General features: G+C 40.5%; 1 protein-coding gene across 1 annotated transcript in view; it reads left to right on the top strand.

The window, feature by feature from the left end:
- The window catches only part of LOC114221675 (alpha-2-macroglobulin-like), a 60,611-nt gene that overhangs the window by 30,248 nt on the left and 12,832 nt on the right, over positions 1 to 17,531 (top strand). Inside the window, exons 27-35 of the mRNA XM_088025702.1 lie at positions 249 to 323; positions 755 to 935; positions 3,070 to 3,293; positions 5,060 to 5,278; positions 5,435 to 5,562; positions 6,484 to 6,574; positions 7,856 to 7,924; positions 8,893 to 8,995; positions 9,467 to 9,508. Coding sequence (XP_087881828.1) covers positions 249 to 323; positions 755 to 935; positions 3,070 to 3,293; positions 5,060 to 5,278; positions 5,435 to 5,562; positions 6,484 to 6,574; positions 7,856 to 7,924; positions 8,893 to 8,995; positions 9,467 to 9,508 — 1,132 coding nt within the window. The remainder of the gene's footprint in view (positions 1 to 248; positions 324 to 754; positions 936 to 3,069; positions 3,294 to 5,059; positions 5,279 to 5,434; positions 5,563 to 6,483; positions 6,575 to 7,855; positions 7,925 to 8,892; positions 8,996 to 9,466; positions 9,509 to 17,531) is intronic.

Here is a 17,531-nt window from a genome sequence, read left to right as displayed (position 1 = left end):
AAGGATGAGAGGAAGTAATAATGTAGGAATTAGCAAAGGTAACTAGCTAACTAACTAAATAAATAAATAAAACCTGGATCCGCACCAAGAGAGAGGGGATGGAACTTAGGTTGATTGTGATAATTGGCCCCATGGGGATGAGTAGGAGTGAGGATAAATTCCATGACACAGCAGAAGGCAAAGAGCTAAGGAAGAGCGTTCTCAGAAGTTAAATTACTCAAATCTCTCTCTGGGACTCACAATTACAGGGTGGAGTGGAAGAAGAAGTGACCCTCTCCGCTTATGTCACCATTGCCCTTCTGGAGATTCCTCTCCCCGCCACTGTAGGTACCACCTCATCCCCCTGCTGAGTCATAGTTCTGGATGCACATGAAATTGCTGCCCTGCTGTCAGAACCACCGTCCTGCTAGAAGTCAAGTGTCAGCTTTCCTTTTATGCCATGATGGCGCTTCCCAGATCAACAGAAAATTGGGTCAGTCGGCTAAGAAAGATTTACACTGTCCCAGTGATGCCCCTAAGCTATTGCTCCCCTAGAGACCTCCCGCTACTGCCATGTACACACCCAAAATGAATTCTGAAAACATGGCCCGCGTTCCTGCCTCATGAATGTAATGATAACATAAAGGTTCTATTCTCTCTATCCACGAGAATGAGAACAGATGGACGCATGCATTTGAAAAATGATCTGTGCTTACCTGGGAACGCTAGCATCTCTGGCCACATAGCTTGGTTCCCGTCTTGTCTCCCTCCCCAGCACCCCGTTGTCCGCAATGCCCTGTTCTGCCTGGAGTCAGCCTGGAAGTCAGCCAAGGAAGGAGCCCATGGAAAGCATGTCTACACCAAGGCACTGCTGGCCTACGCTTTTGCCCTGGCAGGTAACCAGGACAAGAGGGTAGAGACACTCAACTTACTTCATGAGGAAGCCGTGAAGGAAGGTGAGCGCACATCTGAGATCTTCTCCCATCCCCCATTCTCTGTATCAAGAACTGTACTGCAAAACCCCCACACCTACATCCTGTGAGCCCTTTCCCCTCTCTTCTCTTGTCTATATCACTATAAAATCTGAGATTTCTTTAGCAAGTCACACACCAAAAGGTAAGAGGCAGTATACTGTAGTAGTGAGAAGCTCAGCCTCTGGAGACTAGCTCCAAAACATTTCACATATGAGGCCTTGGCCAAGTCACTTACCTTGCCTGTGTTTCAGTTCCTTCATCAGTAAAATGGGGATAATAATAGTATTTACCTCATAGGGTTGTGTCAATATTAAATGAATTAATACAAACGAAGCACTTAGTAGACTATATGGTACATAGTAAGTGCTTTAAAAGTATTACCTATTATGATTACAATAGCCATTCTTTTTTTTTTTAATTTTTTATTGTTATGTTAATCACCATATATTACATCATTTTACAATAGCCATTCTTAATATATACCCAATCCTTACCTGGTGCATCATATCATCTTATTTTTTTTAAAGATTTTATTTTTATTTATTTATTTGAGAGAGAGAGAGAGAATGAGAGATAGAGAGCATGAGAGGGAAGAGGGTCCGAGGGAGAAGCAGACTCTCCGCCGAGCAGGGAGCCCGATGCGGGACTCGATCCCGGGACTCCAGGATCATGACCTGAGCTGAAGGCAGTCGCTTCACCAACTGAGCCACCCAGGTGCCCCACATCATATCACCTTAAACATAAGAAAGGACTGAAGGAAATAACCCCACGAATAAATTCTGGTATTTTATGCTCATATCACAAGTCTGATAATGTTGATAAATCTATTCACATTCACACGATATTCCTGTGTATACAGTGGTCTATATGAGGGGTCAAAGAAATAGAAAATAAAAATGCAAATGATATTTTATCCCCTAAAACATATTCTACCTTTCTCCCTCGACTGTGCCATTAATTGCTTATCCTTAAAATGTACTGGGAATATTTCAGATATACAAAAATACATAAAGAATAGTTAGCAAACTACTATATACTTTCCTCCCAGGTTAAGAAATACAAAATTACCAGGCAGGAAAAATTCCACTCCAAAAATATCACTCCCACCTCCAAAGGTAACCATTATCCTGAATTTGTCATTACAATTTCCATGGGTTTCTTTATTTTTTTCCTGCGTACCTATTTCTAAACAATATTGAGAATTTTTACGTGTTCTTCATCTTTAGATAAACAGTATCACACTTTTGAGTATTTCTGCCTCTTGTTTTCTTGCCTGTTTGTCTGCCTTTTGTTTTTTGCATTCAACCTTGTGCTAATAGAGTCCTCTATATGCGTGCCTGTGGCTCTAGGTCGTTGTTTTCACTGCCACATAATATATTGCAGTATATACATAGGTCATACTTTATATTAAGGAGTCTCTCCTCATGAGTCTTTTCTTGTGTCTTATTTGTGGCTATTGCAAACCATGCTGCAGTGAACCCTCATATACATGCCTCCTTGTACCTGTGTGTGAGTTTCTCTCAGTTACACTTCAAGAAGTGAACTGCTGATTAGTAAGCTAAACATGTCTTCCCCTTCGCTGGATATTCCCAAATGGCTCTCCAGAGAGCAGTTTCCTTCCCACAGCAGTGTAAATCAGTTCCCATTTTTTCACATCCTTGTCAGCCTTTGGTATTTAAAGGCTTATGTATTTTTTTCTGGCCTCATGAGTATGAACTCCACTATCTCACGTCATCTGCGATCCTCACAAGAAACCTCTATAGAAAAATTTATAGAAAATTTAACAAAGCCCAGATAAGGTCTGGATAACATCAGAAAGAGGAAATCCCCACAATCGGTGAGGAAACTTGCTCTTGCTCTTTTTCCCCGACAACCCAACCATGGCAACCATTTGAAAACTTCGATGGCTGTGGGCTTCTGACGCCAGCAACGTCATCTGCCTTCGACTGGCTGAAACAAACCAAGTTCAGGTTTACACAGAAGGAAAAGCTTCTAGATAAGGTTCAAGAGAATAGAATGGGAATGTACTCCTTACTTCAGCTCCGGCTTCGGTACTTTCACCTTAAATTAAATAAGAATATGTAGTCGCTCATAAATCTCTTTTTCTCATCTCCAGGTAGTTCCGTCCATTGGGAGAGACCTCAGAAACCCAGGGCACCAGTGGGGCATTTTTACCAACCCCCGGCTCCCTCAGCTGAGGTGGAAATGACATCCTATGTGCTCCTGGCTTACCTCACGGCCCAGCCTGCCCCGACCTCAGAGGAGCTGACTTCCGCCTCGCGCATCGTGAAGTGGATCACAAAGCAACAGAATTCCCAGGGGGGCTTCTCCTCCACCCAGGTCTGTGTTTCCCAGAACTTTTCACTTCACCTTTAGGTATCAAAAGTTTTGAACAAGCTATAAAGACACGCAAGAAGAAAACCTGAAGTTGGGAATAACTTGGAATGAGGAAAATATTACTAGTATTCAGGGATAGTGAGAAATAAGGAAAAATGAAAGTCAAAGAGGGCTAAAAAGAAAACACCTGCAATCCTGGAACCCCATCCTTTTTATCATCACAGCTCCCTCCTCCCGATAAAAACTCTACCTCCCCAAAGAAATGGGACCCGGTATGCAATGGCCACAGCAGAATGAATAAAAAACAAAAAACAAAAAAAAACTACCTTCTGGAATCTTCTGGAAGTTCTAAGAGTGCCTTTCCCAGGAATGCTACTCAAAAGCCAATAATCTGTCCTTGCAAATCGCTCCATTCGTAGGTCCCCTTTAACTGACTTATTTTAAAGCTAACACATTTTATGGTTCCACTATTCTGCTCTTATTATACAAACATCTGTTCACCAGGAGCATGAAGAATTTTCTTTACTGCGCCAACATCCTGAGCCTAACTGTGTAATCTTATATCTTAAAAATTCATCAATATGTACACAGCAGGACATTTCATCTTCAGAGAAGTTAGAGGTTAGCCCACAGGCTAAACCTAAAAGAGAAAGAGAATGTGACAAAATGGCATCCATCTTTTTTCATTGTATTTAATTTCTTACTTTTCCATATGAATGGAAAAAACTGGACACTTTTATTAAAACAGTTATTCTTAGAAATCTATTATTTAAAGACTGTCATTCAGGTTCAATGCTAATAAGAATGGAGAATATGACATGTGGGGGTGGGAGGAATCCAGACTTCCAATAAAAAAGGGAGACCCAGGACGTCAGGGTGGCTCAGTCAGTTGGACGGCTGCCTTCGGCTCAGGTAATGATCCCACGGTCCTAGGATCGAGCCCCACATCGGGCTCCTTGCTCAGTGGGGAGCCTGCTTCTCTCTTACCCACTCCCCCTGCTTATGCTCTCTCTCTCTCTCTCTCTGACTAATAAATAGAATAAAATCTTAAAAAAAAAAAAGGAGAGAGAGCCAAAAAATGGCAATAAGTTAAGAAAAGAATTATAATTAAGCATGACCTTCATCATGGCTGCAAACAACCTTGGGCTTTCTCAGGGCACTGACCTCAGCAGCAGAGTAGAGTTTAATCTGGGGTGAGAGGCAGGCTAAACTTTGGTTGAGCAGTGGCAGGTATGACCAGTTATCAAGTAAGACCTCTTAGGCAAATAGCTAAAGCCAGTAAATGATTCCCATTCATGTATATTTTCCACATTCCATATCCCACAATTATTTATAGATAGAAAAAGGTCGGTTTTCTGAGAAATAAAATAAGCTTCTTCTTTTTTTTTTAAAGAGTTTAATTATTTATTCATGAGAGACAGAGACAGAGAGAGGCAGAGGGAGAAGCAGGCTCCCTGCCATCCCCCGAGCAGGGAGCCCGATTCAGAACTTGATCCCAGGACCCCAGGATCATGACCTGAGGCTGAAGGCGGATGCTTAACCGACTGAAACCATCCGGGCGCCCCATAAAATAAGCTTCTAAAGCAGATATGTGAATGTTATGGTTCTATCTAAGGCTTATAATCAATCTTGAAATTAGAACTCCAGTATTTTAGTGAGGGAAGCAGGAAAAGAGGAAATCAAAGCCCCAGTTGTGGCAGCTGACATGGGCCTTTGGGCCCTCGGGAGGTTACCAGGCCTACGCAGGTTCTCTCACTCGTCTCTTCCAGGACACAGTGGTGGCTCTTCAGGCCCTGTCCAGATATGGAGCAGCCACCTTCACCAGGAGTGGGAAGCCCGCACAGGTGGCCGTCCAATATTCGGGGACACTTGTCACAAAATTCCAAGTGGACGACGACAACCGCCTGTTACTGCAGCAAACCTCATTGCCGAAGGTTCCCGAGGAATACACCATGACGGTTACAGGAGAAGGGTGTGTCTACCTCCAGGTGAGACTCTCGGGCCCCGTCGGGGCAGAGGGTCCACATTAGCTGTTCCCACGGAAAACCCCTGACTCAGCAACGGAGAGGGCAAATCAGAGAACCAGTGGAGGAAGTTGGGAGGAGAAGGGAGAAACACAGATTTTTGTCTTTGATGTTCCACAGACATCCTTGAGATACAATATTCTGCCAGAAAAGGCAGAGTTCCCATTTGCTTTGGAGGTACAGACTCTGCCCCAAACTTGTGACAGACCCAAAGCCCACACCAGCTTCCAGATCTCACTGAATGTCAGGTAAGACCTCTGACTGAATCTAATTCTGGGCATAACAACCGGTCCTCTTACTGGAACTCCTCATTAAGCTGAGTAGTGTGTCAGTTAATGTTTGCACTACATTTATTGAAAAAGCAGTGTGTCTGTCCTCATGCTCATATTATAGAATGTCTCCGTGGTGGGGTACCTATACATGGTCCATCCCCTGCCTCCAGGATCTATGATTGTCGAACCTCATTATTTAAAGGTTAATTCCCCTCAATAATAGCTAAAGAAAGAACGTTAGCCCTTGCCTCTGACCTGAATTCCTGATTTAACTCTAATGTCATTGAACCATTCTCTGATTTCATTCTCTTGTAATGAAATTCTATATCATCCTTGCTCTCTCCAGGGCAGAGATGGAGAATTCCTGAAAAGCATGAAAAGAAGGAAGTAGTGACTCTCCAGTTAGAATTCCTACTGGCAATAAACAAATCTCCGATTATATACAAAATAATCAATTTGGGGGGGAAATAGATGCAACAGTATTCAAATGGCTCCAGGGCTTACAAAAAATGTATCTGTCCACAAGAATATTCTAACCTGGGTGGGGATACTATACAGGAAAAAAAGTTAAAAGTATATGTTTAACTTTACTTAAAGGTCTCAGAGCAGAGATTAGAGGTCTCAGACCAAGCTACGCATCACGTGCTTTCTTAAACTGCACAACCTCGAGTCCACACACATGAAGTCCCAATTCATCAGGTCTAGGGTACAACCTGGTCTTTGTGGCTTTAACAAATTCCCTGGAGATTCTAATGCACAACCGTCTTCCACTTGGGTAGGATATTTAGGAAGACTTCCACGTACCTTTGAGGGCTGTGAGGGCTTGCTCCGGGCATAGGAAAAGAGAATATTTAATAACACAGAAAACCCTTATTCTTTTCTTCCCTGAATCTTCAGTTACACCGGGAGTCGTCCCACCTCTAACATGGTGATTATTGATGTGAAGATGGTATCCGGCTTCATTCCCCTGAAACCAACCGTGAAAATGGTAGGTCTAGTGTAAGTCCAGGAGGCTCTATTTTATTTAATGTTTTAGGTATCTCCAGACTAAGAAAATATTAAAATATTTTAAATCACTTCTATCAAAGACTAATACTTTCTCCAAAGTAAGAAATATAATTTAACATGCTTGTATATGGGTTTTTTGGTGGTGGTGTTGTTTTTCTTCGTTAAACTTTGTTTTAATGGGTCTCAAAATTCTGTGACAGATTTTTGGTCAAGTTGTTCCCACTAAAAAGTACTTATTTCAAAAACTAATTAGTTAAAACACACACACACATACACACAACACACACACACACACACACACACACATACATACACACAATCGAATGGTCCACAAAAACATTCTGTCTTCCCCCTGAAGGTTTTCCGAGGCATTTTTATCATTAACCAGTCTTCCTTTTAAACTTAAATGGCCAATTGAAACAAACAGTTCTGTGATCATTCTTCCACAGCTGGTTAAGACTGGGGTGGCAGGTATTAGGGATAATATTCATTTAGCCTCTTGAGGTTTCTGGGCAGACGTGGTAACCTTGCCAGCTCCAGCAGCCTTTTCGTCCACTGCTTTGATACACCCACGGGGACTGTCTGTTTCGTGTTACAAACAGCTGTCTTCTAGGAGCCACATCTACTAAAAGGAGAATGTCAGCAAGTTCCTTCTTTCATGGAGCTTAGACTCTTAAGAAGATAAAGCTTAGGGGCACCTGGCTGGCTCATTCGGAAGAGCGTGAGACTCTTGATCTCAGGGTCATGAGCTTGAGCCCCACATTGGAAGTAGAGATTACTTAACTAATAAGACTTTAAAAAAAAAGAAGAAGAAGATAAAGCTTATGCACCAGTGGAAAAAAATGTGAATGTGACCAGTAGACATAAACTATAATTATTACAGAAGTTCAGAGAAAAATGAGATTGCTATAAGTTAGAGCAAGCAAAAAAGTTTAGGAAAAAAAAAACTCTCTTTCATGAAGGAATAGAATATACACTGAACATCGAAATATGGAAAATTCCCAAGTTTAAGATACTCATTTCACTTTTCTTCAGATATATCAACTTTACACTAATAGGTCATGTGTCATACTAATATCAAACCCTGCATCCAAATTATCTCTCATTTTTAATTTAAAAACATTATCATCTTCACTTACAACAATCACTTGAAGAAACTTTACCCTCAGGCTTAATTTGGTAATAAAAATTCTTCATTTCTCTGGTTTTCCCAGAGGCTTCATCTGTTTATTAACATTTGTGATGTATTAATGTTCTTCAGCTTGAAAGATCTAACCATGTGAGCCGAACAGAAGTGAGCAACAACCATGTTTTGATTTATCTGGATAAGGTGAGAGCCCTGCCAATCTAGTTGCAAAAGATATATAGCTAATAATCTCTCTAAGGGAGCTATACGAATCCTATCCTAAGGGTAGTGAATGAAGGCATTTTGGAGACATTGCCTCCATGGCAAAAATTTGAGCATTCTAATATTAATTCCAGTAAATATTCTCCTCTCCTTTATTCGCATTTCATGTGAGACTACGGGAAGAAATGGCTTATTATAATACTGGGATATGAATACTTCTTGGACCCCATAAGGAAAAAATTCTCTGCACAATGTGTTTTTGTCCATAAGTTATTTTGAAGGTATTGAGTAATGTAAGGAAGAAACCCCTGGGTTTCTTCATCAGACATCAACATCAACATAATAATTGATGTTATATATTATATATATTATATCTCAAATATATCAATTATATAATTCACATCTCAATTATTATATCAACAGTATAAAAGAGGAAAATACTGTCCATTTCAGCAAGGATGTACCATAAAATGATAAGATCAGTCGACCAATAAACCAATCTCATTTTACAGTTATGTATTCTAACAAAATTTATTCATTCATATGTTAATGGACATTATATTTTACAAGTTTTGTGAAATTTTAATAAGGCTGTAATGATAGACCTTTTATATGACTTTTTAAGTCAACACAGTATTTCTACAAGACAGAGAAGTAAAACTATGCCAAATCTCTTGATATGTAAAAATGAACATCGCCATTCAACCAACAAAATCATATATCATTCACCCCCTATAAACAGAGCCCATGTACCAGTACTGATAGGAGTATATGAATGTTTGGGTTAGTTAAGAAAAATTTAGGGATGTTTTCATTCACTCTGGAAGCTTTCTGTACAACTTAAGGACATTGTTAGTTGTTAAAAAGGTTTTTCCCTCCAAAAGTAGATGAATAATTAAACTCATCCAAAGAAGAGAGAAGAAAGCTTGTAACTCCCTTTTGCTTTCTAGGTGACAAATCAGACACTCAGCTTGTCCTTCATGGTTTTGCAAGATGTCCCAGTGAGAGAGTTGAAGCCAGCCATAGTGAAAGTCTACGATTACTATGAGACAGGTGAGTGTGAACAATTTTGACTTCGAAATTAAATTTCTGATCACAAAAATTTAGGTTTGAGAAATGTGTGGGGGCAACTTACTACACTGTTCTTTCATTTTTGTCTCCATCAAGTCTGATTCTCCTCTGTCTTCTATACCTACATTGTAGAGACTACCTATCATATAATCCATCAACTAATACAGACCACTTGTGGGATATTTAGTTCCCTTTTCTTCAGATAAATCAACTATAAGACAACATGAGACTTAAATAAGTATAACACTTGAACTGTCTTTCAGAAGTTTAGGGGAAAGAAATATACTGTATTTGAAGAGTTAACATTATAAAACAGCAAGCAATGCATCAAGTGGATAATGCTGATGTTTCTGATACAACTCTTCCCATAATAAAAGATTTTTTTAACTGACCTGTATCCCATAAATGTTTGCTCTCCCTCTCACTTCACTTAATGGTTTTGTTTTTATTCAGATGAGTTTGCAATTGCTGAGTACAATGCTCCTTGCGGCAAAGGTAAGTAATGCACACTCCTCCCAAACGCAGTCAGACCCCCTTGGCTTGTCTCTTACATCTCCTCCATAAAATTCTGGCTAACTATTTTTCACAGACATCATCTTGTTCACAGTGCAATTTATAATAGAAAAATGAATTTACTGGGAAAGGGCCACTGAGGGTTAAACTTCAGATAGTTCATAGGATTATTTATTGGATGCTTAGAAGTAGTAAATCTCATTTCCCACTATACTAATCAGGCTTCCTTAGACAGTATGCTACCCAGATCTGAGAGATGGAATATTCACTGATCAGGAAGCCTGAGTCCATCTTGATTGTCTCTTCTTTCCACTATCACAGATCAAGGAAATGCTTAAAATCCACGACAATGAAAACCGCTTTGCTGGGGTCCCTGTTCCACAGACTGAGGTCTCTGTGGAAGAAAAGAATTTTTGTATCTTTGAGAATTTGAAATAAACCTTTTTTTCCGGTCAGTCTTTATTACTGTTTCCTCATTCATTCAATAAACATTTATTACATTTCCACATAATTCCCAATAGAATCCTGAGATTAAAAATGCATAGCAATCAAGGGTTGAGAGACTTCAGAAAATGAGAAATATTACAGCAATGTTGGTCTGAGTAAGCTTCATTAGGAGTTGCAGGGAAAGTATTGGATTATGTACTAGGAGAGTGGGAAGGGTGTTTGGTTACAGGAATACCCTAAGAAAAAGCCAGAGTGCATTTTAGGAAAAAACAAGGCTGTCTCGAGTAGAAAAGAATTTCCACATTAAAGGGAAATAATGAAATACAACGTTGGATAGGTCACACTGGGAGGCAGCATAATTAGTTGGAACTTCACCTGAATTGGGGTTATGTGTCCTCAGAACCAAATCTGCCATTTGACTGATACGAGTGATTAGTCAATTAACTGTGGGTCTCAGATTCAATAAAGGATGACAAATGGAAAATGCTGAAAGGGTGACACATTAGAAGCGAGCTCTCTTAGGGGCGCCTGGGTGGCTCAGTCAGTTGAGTGTTGGACTCTTGATTTCGGCTCAGGTCATTATCTTGGGGTCGTGGGATCAAGCCCCATAACTGGGCATAGAGCCTGCTTGGGATTGTCTCTCCTCTGCCCCTCCCCCCAACTTTCTCTCTCAAAAACTGTGATCTCTCTTAGAAGAAAGAATATATAGGACTCAAAAGCCCAAATAGGAGTGTTATATTGGAGTATTTTTTTTTTCCCAGAACTTCAAGCCAGGATCAAAGGGTAAGTGTAAACTTAAGGAGGAATTCAGAGGCAGAAATCAGTGTCCCCACAATACCCAGTCTCTACATTTTCTTTGTTGTAAGTATTGAAATCATTTACTGTATGGATCAAGGGGCAGAAACCTCAGGAATTCAAAGAGATCTCTGGAGTTGTCCTAGGAGTCCATGTCTTCATTTGGGTTAGCTTGACTGAAGCTTGGATGATATCAGCTAAGAACTCTAAAGGACCTTGAAGTTCAAGTGTTCTTAGCTCTATCCCTGGACTGGGCAAAAGTAGAAGATAAAAGCTATCACTGAATTCCACACAGTCAAGCACCCCCCACTCCAATCCTACTTGAATCCCAGATCACTTGCAAAGTTGCAATAGCACGGCAGAGGCCCCACACAGAAAAACTCACAGGGATGATAAGCACAAGATTTATTCGGCACAAACTCGAGAACCAGGGCCAAGCTAAAAATCCTTCCAAAAACACAGGGAAGAAATGATTATCCTAACGGTGACATGGTCAGGGACCGGGTTTCCCTCTTGCGAGAATCATCTTCCTTCCACATTTTACATAATTTTCAGTGTGATGTGGTGGGAAAAGCACGTGTTTTCAAAGATGTGGAAAATGGAATGGACTCAAAATTCGACTGTGCTACTTAGCGCCTATGGAATCTTACCCAGCACTTTAACTCTTCTCTAAATTCAATTTCCTCACCTGTAAAGAAGGAGAATATTATCACCTTCCACAAGTGTGTGTGAAGATGAAAAAACAAAAGCCCTGCACCTCGCGGGCCTCACTGGACCCAGCAGTGCTGACTGGAGCCAGCGGCCACCTCGGTTCCATCTGTGAAATGGGAAGAGAAACAGACAACTATCCCAGGAGACAGCTGTGAAGAGTGTGATGAATCTAGTTCTTGACATGTAGAAACACTCAATAACTAAATGGTAGCCATTTATTAAATGATCTTTTTTTTTTAAAGATTTTATTTATTTATTTGAGAGAGAGAGAGAGTGCAAGCGAGAGCACGAGCAGCAAGGAGAAAGGCTGGCTCCCCGTGAGCAGGAAGCCCAACGCAGGGTTCGATCCCGGGACCCCGGGATCATGACCTGAGCCGAAGGCAGACGCCCAACCTACTGAGCCCCCCAGGTGCCCCTACTAAATGATCTTTTTTTTTTTTTAAGATTTTATTTATTCATTTGAGACACAGAGATAGAGAGAGAGAGAAAGCATGAGCAGGGAGAGAGGCAGAGGGAGACGCAGGCTCCTCGCTGAGCCAGGAGCCCGATGTGGGGCTCGATCCCAGGACCCTGGGATCATGACCTGAGCCGAAGGCAGACGCTTAACCATCTGAGCCACCCAGGCGCCCCCTAAATGATCTTTTAAAGCCTGCCAGTAACAACATGATCCGTTCAAGGGAAATCTGTCCAGAAGTGGGGAAGCTCAAAGTTGTTTCTGAACAATAATAACAATGAACTGGAGAGCAATTAACCACAAAAAAGCAAATCTGAAAATGGTAAGTCTACCATTTAAAAAATTACATTTTGAAGTCCAATCGGTTTTTCCAATTTCCCGAGTACAGAGTTGATAGAAATCTGAGACTTTAAAAATATATTGGAGGGGCGCCTGGGCGGCTCAGTCGTTAAGCGTCTGCCTTCGGCTCAGGTCATGATCTCAGGGTTCTGGGATCGAGCCCCACATCAGGCTCCCTGCTCTGCGGGAAGCCTGCTTCTCCCTCTCCCACTCCCCCTGCTTGTGTTCCCTCTCACTGTGTCTCTTTCTGTCAAATAAATAAAATATAAAAAAATATATATATATATATATATTGGAAAAAGCAAGTAATTGGGTCAATGCCCTTATATTCACTCTGCTGGCAGAGACGGGAGTGGGGAGATGATAGGGCAGGAGGGGGCATCGGGCCTGAACCTGGGGGGCTCCTGCAATGGTGTCTGAAGTATGACACCAAAGACACAGGCAATAAAAGAAAAAATAAGTAAACTGAACTTCGTTAAAATTAGAAACTTTGTGCATCAAAGGACACTGTCAAAAAGAGTGAAAAACAACCCGCACAGTGGGAGAAAATATTTGCAAATCACATATCTGATAGAGGTGTGACAGCCAGAATATATAGAGAACTGTAAGTCAACAACAAAAACAGCAACAACCCAGTTTAAAAATGTCACAGCACTGGAATAGGGATTTCTCCAAAGAAGATATAAAAATGGCAAATACATACATGAAAGATGCTCAACACCATGAGTCATCCGGGAAATGAAAATCAAAACTACAATGGGATACCTCTTCATGCCTACTAGGATGAGTAATAAAAAAAAAGGAAAATAACAATTGTTGCCCAGGATGTAGAGAAATTATAACCCTTATTCCTGAGCATGTAAAATCCACAGCCACTATGAAAACGCTTAGTGGCTCCTCAAAAGATGAAACACCAAATTACCGTATGATTCAACAACTCCACTCCTAAGGATAAACCCCCAAAGATTTGAAAACAGGAGCTCAAACAGAAACTTGTACACCATTGTTCATAGCAGCATTATTCACAATAAGATAGAAATCAAGTGTCCATCAACAGATGAATGGATAGACAAAATGTGGTATATACTTGGGTTGGAACATTACTCATCCATAAAAAGAATTAAGTTCTTTTGTTTTTAAGATTTTATTTATTTATTTGACAGAGAGAGACACGGCGACAGAGGGAACACAAGTAGGGGGAGTGGGAGAGGGAGAAGCAGGCTCCCCGCTGAGCAGGGAGCCCATGTGGGGCTCGATCCCAGGACCCTGGGATCATGACCTGAGCCGAAGGCAGACGCTTAATGACTGAGCCACCCAGGCGCCCCAAAAGAATGAAATTCTGATACATGCTACAACTGGATGAAACTTGAAAACATTATGCTGTGAAGTAAGCCAGACACGAAAGGACAAACACTGTCTGATTCCACTTGTATGAAGTTATCTAGAATAGGCAAATTCATAGAGACTAAAGGTAGATTAGAGGCCACCGGAGACAGGTGGAAGACGGGGGGTAGGGGGGAGGGTGGGCGAGCTATGCTTAGTGAGTACTTAGGAATGATGAAAAGGCTTCAGAACCAGTGGTGATGGTTGCACAACACTGCATATATAATTAATGCCAGCCACTGAATTGTACATGTAAATAATGGTTAAAATGGCAAATTTTATATTAATATTTTTTACCACAATTTTTGAAAAGCAAAAAAATAGAAACCACAGTTTGAATATTGAAATGGCTAAATAAAATGTAGTATTGTGCAATATAACACTATAGAACAGCTAGAAAGAATTAACTGGCTCTTTATACATATCAACATGGCACATGAAACCAAACAACTGGGAGAACAAAGCAAATTTCAGACTGATTATACGCATAATGCTACATTTATAGAGAAAAAACACACAGCAGTAGTTTATCTTTTCTCCTGGGATACATAGATGTATGTAAAATAGTGTTGTTGTTTTTTTAATTCTAAATATCTCTCTGGGGAGTGTGGAAGACAGCAAATGGAGGGTAGCCACAGAGGACTTTCCCTTCACCTGTAATCATTTTTTTTAAGTATGTATTACTATTTTTTTAAGTATGCATCAGTTCTATGCTTTTAAAAGAATGGAAAGAAAACTTTCTGGAGAGAAACTAAATAAATTAACAGTGGATACTTCTATAAAGGAAAATAGGAGAGTAGGGACTGATGAATGGAAGCCTTTCTATTTTTTCGCTTTAATCTTCTGCATTTTTACCCAGTGTGTATTCATACATTACTTTTGTCATTTTGTAAATGCTGAGTTGCTTCACCACGTTATACGCAAATATTTAAGGGCTGAGACATTATTACTACACATGTGAAATGTGATTATGAATTTATCTATGATTTTTTATTAGAACATTCATAAACTCTTCTTCCATTAGATGAAATTCTTAATTCTTTACACATAAATGGCAAATTTTACCCAGCTGGGGCAAGGAAGGAGAGAATTCAGCAAAATCAATGGAGAGTCTATGTGATCCTAATTAGACAAAAAGATAAATACAATTGATTTGCATTTAAAATGTCCAATGAGTCAGTCTGTTTAATATGCCTTACAACTCAGAAAAAAGTATAAAACAATAATAAAGCCTGGGTTTGGATTCCAGGCATTGTCTGTTTGTTTTTGTTTTTAGCCCTCTATAACTGACCCGATGCTTGTGGACTATCACAATAGATGTCTTTCACACATCCTTTAAAAAAAAATGCAAGATGGCAGAGATATTAAAACTCCCATAGTCAGAAATTTTGCAAGGGACTAAATGAGCCATTATTTTCACTGAACAATGGGCTTGGATCATTTTGGGAATAACATTAAAGAAGCAAGATCTTAATGTTCAGAGGTGACATGATTACCTAAGTATTTTATTTTTTTTATCACTTTTAGAAATGAATGAAATTGCCTAAATTATCAAATTCATTTCAAAAATAAACGAACTGCAACCTGATGAATAACAATGGTCTGAAAAACGTTTATTAGGTTTTTCACCTTGTGTATTCTTTTTTTTTTTAAAGATTCTATTTATTTATTTGACAGAGAGAGACACAGTGAGAGAGGGAACACAAGCAGAGGGAGTAGAAAAGGGAGAAGCAGGCTTCCCGCGGAGCAGGGAGCCCGATGCAGGGCTCGATCCCAGGACCCTGGGATCATGACCTGAGCCGAAGGCAGACGCTTAACGACTGAGCCACCCAGGCGCCCCTCACCTTGTGTATTCTGATTCGCTTCCAATTAAAAACAAGTACAAAGAGTTAAGATCATAGCATAGTTGGGCTTGCATTCCGAGAAGAAAAAGTTGGTCATGTGTGGTTATTGGGCTTTTTGTATTTGAAAGTGCTTAATACTTAACCAGAAGAAATGTCCTTCAGCCACTGTGGACTCAGGCAAAGTGCAGCTTATGTAGTCTTGTGTAATTTATTCCAGTAGAGTTCAAATATAAGACCGAGACCCGTAGGATGCAAGAAGACAAGAGATTTAATCCAGCCACACAGTAACTGTTATGGGAAACAAACATTTCATGCAGTTGACTTGTGGCATCTAACCTCATAATCCCCATTTGTGTCCAGTCTCAAATATTCCCGCTTTCTGTTTCATGTTAACCAATCACTCATTCATTCAACAGTTATTCATTGAGCAACTACACTGTGGCCCAATAGGAAACAACACAGTCAAAAATCTCCACCTTCAGAGAGTTTATATTCTAGAGGGGGGAGAAAGATTTAAAATATATATATACTATATATATATAAACAAGAAATTTAAATTGCTGGTAAGAAATGTTTCCTGCTATGGGGTGGGGGGCGGGGAGGAAGACAGAAGTAGGGGTGGGGCGTGGCTACAGCTCTGCGTAGAGGCTCCGGAAAGACCTGTGTAAGAAGCAGTGTTATAAGACGATACTTGTAAAAGGTGAAAAAATATTGTTCATTTTCCTGTCTCTGGTTCCTCGTCTTTCTTGTTCTTGATCTCTCTTCTTTCTTTCCTTCCACCTTTTCTCTCTAGGTGAAGAGAGAGAATCCCCAGTAATGGGATGAAGTAAGTATTCCAAAGCTGTAGTCAGCATCAAAGTTACAGTGGCTCTCTTCTCCCACAGAATTTTTACAAAGATTGTCTAACATCCATATTGTCTAGAGGTTGGTAAATTCCTTCCCTATGCTTCCCTAGCAGACTTGCAACTAGTCCCCTTCTCACCCTTTGGGAACAGTGATAATAAGCAACTATTATTATAATGAAGGGTGGGAGAAAGAGAGGAGCTCTAACAGATGTTGCTTACCTTGTGTTCTGCACTGTGATAATCACATTACATGGCTTTCCTTGGCACCCTCACAGTGACCCCACGAGTGGATGGTATTAATTTTTGCATTTCAAGGTTGAGAAAGTGAGGCTTAGAGATGCCAAGTAAATGGAGAAGCCAGGATTTGATGATGACATTCTCAATCATTACACTAATCTTACACTCTTGAATGTGCTTTCCAGTGAATGTGCTTCTCTTCTCATGAAATACTGACTATCACTTAATACTCCAACATTAGAGTTGATATTAGTTTATGTTATTTCTCCTCCCCAGGAATATTTTCGTAGTCCCTGCAAAAACGAAGGGTCCCTGTCATCTAAAAGGAAAATGCTAATGTATTTCTCAACCAGTACATTAATGTGCTGCAAAAAGAATCAAAGTGTCTCCCAAATATTGTTCCCCTCAGCCCTCAAAGCGGTCACCTTTAGTTGCACCAAATGCCTTTGACTTACTACTATCCTAAGCAAATATTCTCATTTTCCATGTGTGCCGTGATGTGGGAAAGTTTGCGGAACACTATTCTAATGAAGAAACTGCAGGCGATGACATGTCATTGGTAATAGGCTCTGAGTCTTCCCAGTGTCCACAAACTGGGAGAACTGAAAATCTCTCATCAGGACTTTATAAACCAGTGGTTCTCAATGGAGGAGAGAGGAGACATCTTTGGTTGTCACAACTGGGAAAATGCTACTGACATTTACTGGGTAAAAGCAGGGATGCTGCCAAGCACGCTACAATCACAGCACAGCCCCCAGAATAAACACTTCTCTGACCCCCAATGTCAACAGCACTGAGGTTGAGAGACTCTGTTCTAAGATGAGGAGGTGGGTTCTGACTATAGGGTGGATTTCCATTCCCTGGGCCCTTTACTAACAGCATCTGCTCTGACACCACTTCAGGCCACTACTGTGAGCAATGACCCCTTTCAGGGAATTCTTGCCAAATTC

The sequence above is a fragment of the Eumetopias jubatus genome, unplaced genomic scaffold, assembly GCF_037043125.1.
Source record: "Eumetopias jubatus isolate StellerSeaLion01/CBP00866 unplaced genomic scaffold, mEumJub1_p1.0 scaffold_8, whole genome shotgun sequence".
Taxonomy (NCBI): domain Eukaryota; kingdom Metazoa; phylum Chordata; class Mammalia; order Carnivora; family Otariidae; genus Eumetopias; species Eumetopias jubatus.
This window is presented reverse-complemented; position numbering and strand designations above follow the sequence as displayed.